Raw genomic sequence first — 8,441 nt, forward strand, 5'->3', positions numbered from 1 at the left:
CACACTCTATCCACTGAGCCAAACCGGTTAGGGCTCATTCCTGTTTTTTAAAAATATATTTTGTTATCAGACAGCAAGGGAGAGGGAGAGATAGAAACCTCAAAAATGAGAGAGAATGGATGAGAGAATCATTTGTCAGCTGCCTCCTGCATGCACACCCCTCATTGGGGATGGAGCTCGCAACCCAGGCATCTGCCCTTGACTAGAATGGAACGTGGACCCTTCAGTCTAAACAGCGAGGCCCGAGGGTGTATCATTCCTGTTTATAGACTTGGCCCCTCTGTTGTGATGTCTAGCTTCATCAAACTTGGTTCTAAGTGACTTAATTGTTTACAAAACATTCCAAAGATGTGCCATGAATTCTCAAGCAGTTTACAAAATAACCCCCAAAAATGTGTCTGGTAATGGAAGCATAATTTGACCAATCTTATAGTTCCGAAGGTGTCTACAGGGGGGTCCCCAAAAATATATGTACACATTTTAATAGATGATAACTCCATTTTGAAAATGAAATGTATTTTAATAAACACTGCCTTTATAATTATTCAAAATGTGTGTAAACTTAGCTGTGTGAATTTAGTGGCTAAAATAATTTATCACAGATATTTGTAATCTTTCCATTTATCTCTGCACGAATGGTTCTTTTTCCTGTTGATTTTCCGTTCATGTCAGAGAGGCCTTCCTTGACTTCTCACACCCCATCACCACAACCCGTTTTATTTTCTTCATAACTCTTACCACGGTCTGAGTTATTTTGTTCATTTATTGCTTGTTTACCCCCTTACTACCAACACCCATTTGAAATGTAAGCACCATGAGAGAAAGGACCTTGTCTATTTTGTTCATTGCCGAATCCTTAGTGCCTAGAGTCAATAATCACTTGTTAAATGAATAGATGTTTGAAATATTTTTATAAGTATCCAACTTTATCTTGCTCACCACAGAAATATAACCAACCAGAAGACACTGTTTAAAAAATAAGCCATTTATTATACAAAAGGAAACCTGAGGTAGCAGAAAATAACAATACTTGGAGTAATAACAGTATCAGCCCCGTGCTTCACCCCCTCTCCAGCAGAGGATAAAACCGATTGCTATCAGAAACGTCTGTGAACAGCCCCACGCCTGCTGCTGTTACAGAGCAGACTGTGCCCTACGCCAGAGGAGATCCACACTGCCTGCTTTCTCCATGGGGAAAGGGAAGCCACCAGTTGGTAAGTGCCATGTGGCTATTCCTGGTTCTGCTTTCCCTTACGGAAATGTAGCACCCGGCTTACTCTGCTCCTTTGTGAATATTTTCTGCTTTCCCTTACGGAAATGTAGCACCCGGCTTACACTGCTCCTTTGTGAATATTTTTATGGCAATAGGAATAAAGGGAAAAAGTCTGGGAAGTACTGACCACAAAGCAGGCACGAGTCTCCAGCCACAATAATTCATTAACAACTAGCCCACTTTGTACATAAAAGTGCTAAAGGAGTGCCATTGTGAACTGTTGTGATTAGACAGGAAAGGGAAGGATGATTCTACATCTGGTGTAACTACAATCACTTACTCTTTTTACTGCCCATAATGAAAGTCCTAATTTTAGCTTGTACTTGGGTACTAGTATTTTGTTTTTCTGTTTTTTTTTCATGTACAAAAAGTGTTAACTAGCCTAAACCGGTTTGGCTCAGTGGATAAAGCATTAGCCTGAGGACTGAGAAGTCCTGGGTTCGATTCCGGTCAAGGGCATGTACCTTGGTTGCGGGCACATCCCCAGTAGGGGGTGTGCAAGAGGCAGCTGATCGATGATTCTCTCTCATCGATGTTTCTAGCTCTCTGTCCCTCTCTTTAATTAAAAAAAAAAAAAAAAAAAAAAAAAAAAAAAAAAGTGCTAACTAATTGGAACAATTATTATTTTTGAATTTTAATGAAGAACCAGACAAGAAAGGCAGTTAATTTCTACCTAGTGATCTGATACGGTCCTTGGAGCCATGCCACAATGTGCATTGCTTTTACTGAACAAGGCTCTCAGTACTGTCTGACCATGTGCCTAGCAAAAAGCCACTGATTCAATTATGGGCTGCAGAAAGATAAGGTTACATAGTCATTTTATAGCACTCAACTTCTAAACTAGGGGAAGAGATTAGGGAAAAAACAATGATTATTTAATTATTTAACAGCAGGAAAATAAAAATTTTAATATGTGTGCACTGTGAATTCACGTAAACATAAAAGCCAATGATTTATTTTTAAAAAAGAGACATCTAATTGGGTGAAGCCAATTCTATGGAACTTGGATATGAACAATAAATATGTATGTTATAGGTTTCTTATACAGTTGTCTAGGGAAAAACCCTGGATCACTTTTCTGAATAGTGGCCCATTGTAGAAAAACAATATACAGTAATTTCTTGAATGTCATCAGTTATGCTGGGTATCAAAAGATATTTTTATTGGCCATATATAATAAAATATACTGGATAATTCTAGATGGTTAAACTTTTTTTAAAAACATATCTATTGATAAGAGATTTATTATTCCACTTTTTTTGTCTCAGAGTTGTTTTTATTTTTTGTTTTTATTACCCCCTCCGGCCTGCCCCTATAAATCAGCATTTGTATTTGAACAAATTGCAAGCTTAGAAATCAATCCTGAATTTGACTTCAGTTGTGAATTCCTACTGTATCAAATTTTAGCAAAAGTATTACAATTTTTTCTTTTTTAATTTACTGATTTTAGAGAGAAAGGGAGAGGGAGAGAGAGAAACATTGATTTGTTGTTCCATTAACTTATGCATTCACTGATTAATTCTTATATGTGTCCTGAGCGGGGATTGAACCCATAACACCTTGATGTATTGGTATGATGCTTTAACCAAATGAGCTACCCAGACAGGGCAGACAGAAGATCTGCCTTACCTCTTTTTCTTTTGAAGATCTAGCCTTACCTCTTCTCCTTTTCTGCAAAAGACTAAATAGGTTAATCAAACTTTCCATGCTAATATGAGGGGGCATTTTTTATTAAAGAACAGAAAGAAAAAAGAAATTCCACATCCTTAGATGTTACAATATTAAGCGTGGGACCCTCGTTGTTGAGGCATCTATATATATTTGTATTATTAACTCTGTTAGTAAAAAATTTATACATACGTTCACACTAATTTACCACCAGATATATTGCTAAACTATGGAACTTTTCTGGTGATAATTCATTAATACAACTTTATAACCAGGGTAGCTCTAAGGGCCAAGATATTCTTCCCTGTTTCTCTGCTCATTAAGCTATATATTAGTCATAGCAATAGAAGGTTTGGCTACACCCCCAAATTGGACTAACAGCTTTTTTGTTGCTGTTTTGTTAATCCTCTCCCAAGGATATTTTTCCACTGATTTTTAGAGAAAGTAGGAGGGAGGGCAAGAGACAGAGTCAGAGAGAAACATCGATGTGAGAAACACTGATTGGCTGCCTCCTGCACATGCTGACCAGGGCCAGGGATCAAGCCTGCTGGAATCGAACCTGGGACACTTCGGTCTGTGGGCTGATGCTCTATCCACTGAGCCAAACCAACTTGAGCTTAACTAACAGCTTTTTATTTAGCCAGCCACTTGTGTGGCTTAAATCTCTTAACTCACCTCTCATCTCCTTGGCCTTGGGTAGGCACCATCAAAATGTGTGTGGTCTCAGAAATACTATCAAGTTGTATAAAAGAATATAAGTAATAGAATGAATGAAGCTAGAATATTCATCCTACTTAAAATAAAAAGTACTACAGAATATGAGCCATACTGCTGGGCTGTTTTTTTTCATAATTTTCATGACTGGGGGAAATGGGACTTTTGTGATATATAAAAATAAAAGAGGGAAAACTTCATTAGACAGAAAAGAACAAATACATATAAAACTCTTCACTTTGATTTACACAGGCCTATTTTAACATTTCTAAATTTTATATACATACTAGAGGCCTGGTGCATGACATTTGTGCACTGAGGGGGGGAGGGGTCCCCTCAGTCTGGCCTGCGCCCTTTCACAGTCTGGGAGCACTCAGGGGATATCCAACTGATGGCTTAGGCCCACTCACCTCTAGGCCTAAGCCACAGTCCAACATCCTTAGCGCTAGTGCTGCCATCAGCCCTGTGGAAGCGCACTGACCACCCAGAGGGCAGCTCATGTGTTGAGTGTCTGCCCCCTGGTGGTCAGTGCACACCATAGCAACCAGTTGGTTTGCATATAACCCCTTTATTATATAGAATTATATAAATTAAAACTGTCAAAAATCTATAACCAATTTAATACAGAGAAGATTGAATGTGGGAATGGTGGCAAGGCTGCTGTATCTTCATCAGAAATTGTGGAAAACTAGGAAAAGGAAAAAAATTTTAAATAAAAAGACTAACATGAAAACCAAGGTAAATGATATTAAAAAAAATACAACTCCAGAGAACTAGAATACACCACCAGGAGTTTCACTTCACCACCAACATAACAGCTCATAAAGCATAATATCTGGAAAAGAGATTAGAAAAGGTACTAAGCAATAAGGGGTTTGAAAACTAGCGCATGAGAAATCTTACCTCATTTGTAGCTAAGTACTAAGTGTTGTCCCAATCATAACTGACAGGATGAAATGGCTAGAGAAATAAGCAGTTCTTTAAAAATTCTGTTGGCTCTGCACCTTGAATCAAATTGGTGTTTCAGGCTTCTGTTTTCCACTAAACTAAGGCCTGGATGCCTTCATCTCTCCTTGAGACCCTGGCTACACATCATTAGGATAAAACATCAGTCGATACAACTGGAATCCCTTAAATTCAGGGTAAGACAATGTTCGTTAAGAGTTTGTGCAGCATGTCCTGTGGGAGAAGGACTTCCATCTCCTTAGCTCTGCCAAGTTACCAGCTCTCGCAGGGTAATTAGAGATTTTGGTTCCTTTTCAGGAAGATCTCGTGTAGGTAATCCCAAAACTTCCCCTGCTGTGTCTCATTGTTGTGGATCATGGCAGTGAGAGCTTCCCCCTGGTCCAGACCTTGCCAGTAGTCTTGCAGCCACATCTCCTTCCAGCTGAAACATCAAAACGAGGGTTGGATTAGGGAACCTCAGCACAGCGATGGAGTCAACAAAACCTCAGGCAGAGACAGTGGTGTCTGTGGAGCACAGGGCTCTGCTTCCAAGGGAAGGAATGTGAAGGCAATCCAGGACTAGTTCAGGTGGCAGGCGGGAAGCCACCATATGACTATGTCACACACAGCCCAATCCACGGCCAAACTTCCTCACTGTCCTGCTCCTGGTTCCCAAATGCGGAGGGAGTTCAAAAAGGCAGGCAAGGCAGGGGCCAGGCTAGGAAAGCAGTTGTTATTTAGATGATAACCTTTCAAGTTGCACCTTTATTTCAATAATCAAAATGAAGGTGCAGCAGCATTCAGGACCATGATTAAGAGATATCCTGAATTTGCCAAAACCGGTTTGGCTCAGTGAATAGAGCATGAGCCTACGGACTGAAAGGTACCGGGTTCGATTCCAGTCAAGGGCATGTACCTTGGTTGTGGGCACATCCCCAGTGTGGGGTGTGCAGGAGGCAGCTGATGGATATTTCTCTCTCATTGATGTTTCTGACTCTCTATCCCTCTCCTTTCCTCTCTGTAAAAAATCAATAAAATATATTTTAAAAAAGAGATATCCTGAATTTATTAAGTGTTTTCCACTTTTCCTCTAGTAAATCATATCATGTTCAGCATAAACTAGATACAAATTACTTAATAGAGGACTTCATTTCCATGACAAAACTGTGCCAGTAGCACATGCCAGTGTAAACATGCCATCCACTGTCATAGGGGGTCTCTGCAGGCCAATCTAGCAACCTCTCTCAAGTTTAATAATCTTTCACTGCCTCTTTCCCAATAGGCCGGGTTTGCTGCAATAGGATTCAGTATTTTCCCACTCCACCTCCCATGCTGACCTTGCTACCCAGTGCTGATATGTTCTGCCATCTGCCGCAGCAGCCTAATCCACACTGCCCACCATTGACAATTATCCTTTTTTAAAGAATTCCCTCTAAAAAAAGAAAAAAAGAATTCCCTCTATTCTGTCTAGAGTTAATATAAAATTCTGTCTAGGGTGAATCATCCAAATCAGGATACCTTTAAGAGTGAAAGGATGCCCTGGCTGGTTTGGCTCAGTGGATGGAGCATCAGCCTGTGGACTCAGGGGTCCCAGGTTCGATTCCGGTCAGGGGCATGTACCTTGGTTGCAGGCATATACCCAGTGAGGAGTGTGCGGGAGGCAGCTGATCGATGTTTCTCTCTCATCAATATTTCTAACTATCCCTCTCCCTTCCTTTCTGTAAAAAAATCAATGATTTTTTTTTTTTTAAGAGTGAAAGGTGGTGTTAATAATTACACCAGGTTAACAGGTATGAGCCCGGGCTATTAACTTCTCTCAAAATACTCTTTTTTGTACTCCTCACCCCCAGCCACACCATTTACGTATACAAAAGGTGCTCCATAAATAGCTGAATTGATTTTCAGGACAGTCCAATTTCCGAGCCTGGTACTCAGGCTACGTGTATCCTGGCTGCACTTTATCTGCCCAACTTTGTCTCTCCCTCGTCACTTCTCTGAACAAGCACTCTGCTCTGGTTGAAACCCTGTTTGAATTACTATGGCAAAGGTGTGCACATAAGCCGATTTTCACATGTTGTTGCCTTGAATTATCGTTTACGTCTTTACTGAGCTTTTCCAGTTTGTCTTATATCCCCAGCTAGACCCTGGACCCCTTAAATGCAGAGTCCCCTCTCCTAACTTCTTTCTACAACAGCCCCTCAGCACCTCGTGCTAATTCCCTGTCCACGGTAAGCAAGTAAGTAAATAATTTCATTTAATGGCTGCAGGGGACCCCAGCTCCCTTACCTGTCACTCCCAGGAATCTCCTCCACGCTGCCAAAGCCAGGAGTTGGCACTGGGCAGTCCATGTGTGAGGGCTGGGCAATGCGAGGCTCAGGGACAGGGGTGTCAGCAGGGGAGGCTGCGTGGGCTTTCTCGGCCTCCAGCCTGGCCAGCTCATGGTCACAGACGAAACACTCGAAGCCGTTGAGGTAGTTGGGCAACGAAGGGTCATTCACGCCCCACTCCCGGTGCTTCAGGCTCTCCAGGAGGAACTGGTTGGTGATGCCCCCGGGTTGTTTGTAGGCCAGATATTTCATATACTCCTCGTCGTTCCTGTCCAGAAAGTCAATGAACTCCGCCAGCTTCTGGGGCGACTCGAAGTCATCAATGAGGATGATGGAGTGGTTGTTGGGCATCCAGTCCCTCACGGAGGGGGAGCCGCGGTACACGGGCACGGCGCCCAGGTGCATGGGGCGCCACAGTTTTTCGGTCATGTAGTCGTCACAGATGGCGTTTTCGAGGGCCAGGTGGAACTTGTAGCGGGACAAGAAGGCCAAGAGCTCCGGGTCCTCGGTGGTGGCGGTGGCCGTGTCCTGTAGCCGCGGCGTGGGCAGCTCCCGGTTCTGCAGGCACTTCCCGTACGAGTCCACCTGCGCGGGGCAGAGTAACAGGTCAGGCGGGCGCGGCCCGGCCGCCAGGGCGGGGGTCATTCCCGGCCTCCGCCCGGCGCCCCCCTCCCCAGCCCCGCGCTCGCACCCACCGGGATGTGCCGCATGAGCTCGCGCACGTAGCGGTCGCGATCGGCGGGCACGTCGCAGTGGGACTGCAGGTAGAGCAGCGGCGCGTAGCCGCGGCGCCGCCACTCGGCGCGCTCCCGGAGCGGGGGTGCGGCGCGGCGCAGGTAGGCGGCGCCCGGCAGCCACTGCAGCGGCAGCGGGTAGTCCGAGTGGCGGCTGAAGGTGGCGGTGAGGTTAAAGAGGCGGATGCCCGGCCCGTGGCTCAGCAGGAAGTTGTTGAGCGGCGACTCCTCGTGCAGCAGCGCCCAGCTCTGGTGCGCCAGGCGGGGCAGCGGCGCCTCGGACGCGCGGAAGTCGGTGCCGTAGAAGAGCAGCGCGCGCGTGCGCGAGTGGCCGCGCGCCCGCCGGTCCCGGGACGCCACGCACGCGCCGCGCGCGCACTCGATGCGCTCCGAGTCCCCCGGGAAGTGGGGGAACAGCCCCGGGCTCCACCACAGCAGCACCGGCAGGTCCGCCGCGTCTTTCCTCCCGGGCCGCGGGGGCTCCGGGCTGCGCGCCACCCCCACCGCGCCCAGCGCCGAGGGCATCCGGAAGACCGCGCCGTCCCACGGCTCCGCCCACTCCGCCTCGTCTCCGGGCTCCCCTTCTGTCCCGGGCCCGGAGCCGCTGGCCGCACAGACAGCCAGCACACCCAGGGCGGCTAGCACAGCCCGGGTGCGGCCGGCCGCCATGTCCACCCCGGCAGCCAGCGCCCCGGACGGCGCCGGACGCCGCCCCGCGCCGAGTTGTCCCGGGAACTGGGTCCTGCGCGGTGGGGCCTGTGGCGCATGCGCAGCTCCTCC

At 46.0% G+C, this 8,441-nt stretch overlaps 1 protein-coding gene and 1 long non-coding RNA gene across 3 annotated transcripts; one reads left to right on the top strand and one right to left on the bottom strand.

The window, feature by feature from the left end:
- Positions 1–1,327: 1,327 nt before the first annotated feature.
- On the top strand, positions 1,328–2,487 carry LOC123652364. Its single transcript, XR_006741661.1, has 2 exons — positions 1,328–1,643; positions 1,873–2,487. It is a non-coding gene; the product is annotated as an uncharacterized LOC123652364 (long non-coding RNA).
- A 1,734-nt stretch (positions 2,488–4,221) lies between these two features.
- On the bottom strand, positions 4,222–8,417 carry FUT11 (fucosyltransferase 11). 2 transcript variants are annotated; one of them, XR_004987962.2, is made up of 4 exons: positions 7,623–8,417; positions 6,887–7,512; positions 4,559–5,042; positions 4,222–4,343 (listed from the first exon to the last, which is right to left on the bottom strand). XR_004987962.2 is itself a non-coding variant. In XM_036437783.2 (3 exons), the coding sequence occupies exons 1-3, from the start codon at positions 8,328–8,330 to the stop codon at positions 4,895–4,897; spliced, it is 1,482 nt and encodes a 493-aa protein (XP_036293676.1). In that variant the 5' UTR covers positions 8,331–8,417; the 3' UTR covers positions 4,228–4,894. The 2 variants fall into 2 exon arrangements, 1 of the variants encoding a protein (XP_036293676.1); XM_036437783.2 differs by having other exon boundaries at positions 4,228–5,042.
- Positions 8,418–8,441: the final 24 nt, after the last annotated feature.

Source organism: Pipistrellus kuhlii, unplaced genomic scaffold (genome assembly GCF_014108245.1).
Source record: "Pipistrellus kuhlii isolate mPipKuh1 unplaced genomic scaffold, mPipKuh1.p scaffold_m20_p_15, whole genome shotgun sequence".
Lineage (NCBI taxonomy): Eukaryota > Metazoa > Chordata > Mammalia > Chiroptera > Vespertilionidae > Pipistrellus > Pipistrellus kuhlii.

What these genes read in the sequence shown, in the direction of transcription:
- FUT11 (XM_036437783.2), bottom strand. Translation starts at nt 8,330, where the DNA reads ATGGCGGCCGGCCGCACCCGGGCTGTGCTAGCCGCCCTGGGTGTGCTG. An exon ending in AGCTCATGCGGCACATCCCG is followed by an intron (nt 7,513 to 7,622) that starts GTGGGTGCGAGC and finishes TGCCCCGCGCAG; the next exon opens with GTGGACTCGTACGGGAAGTG. An exon ending in GAGATTCCTGGGAGTGACAG is followed by an intron (nt 5,043 to 6,886) that starts GTAAGGGAGCTG and finishes TTGATGTTTCAG; the next exon opens with CTGGAAGGAGATGTGGCTGC.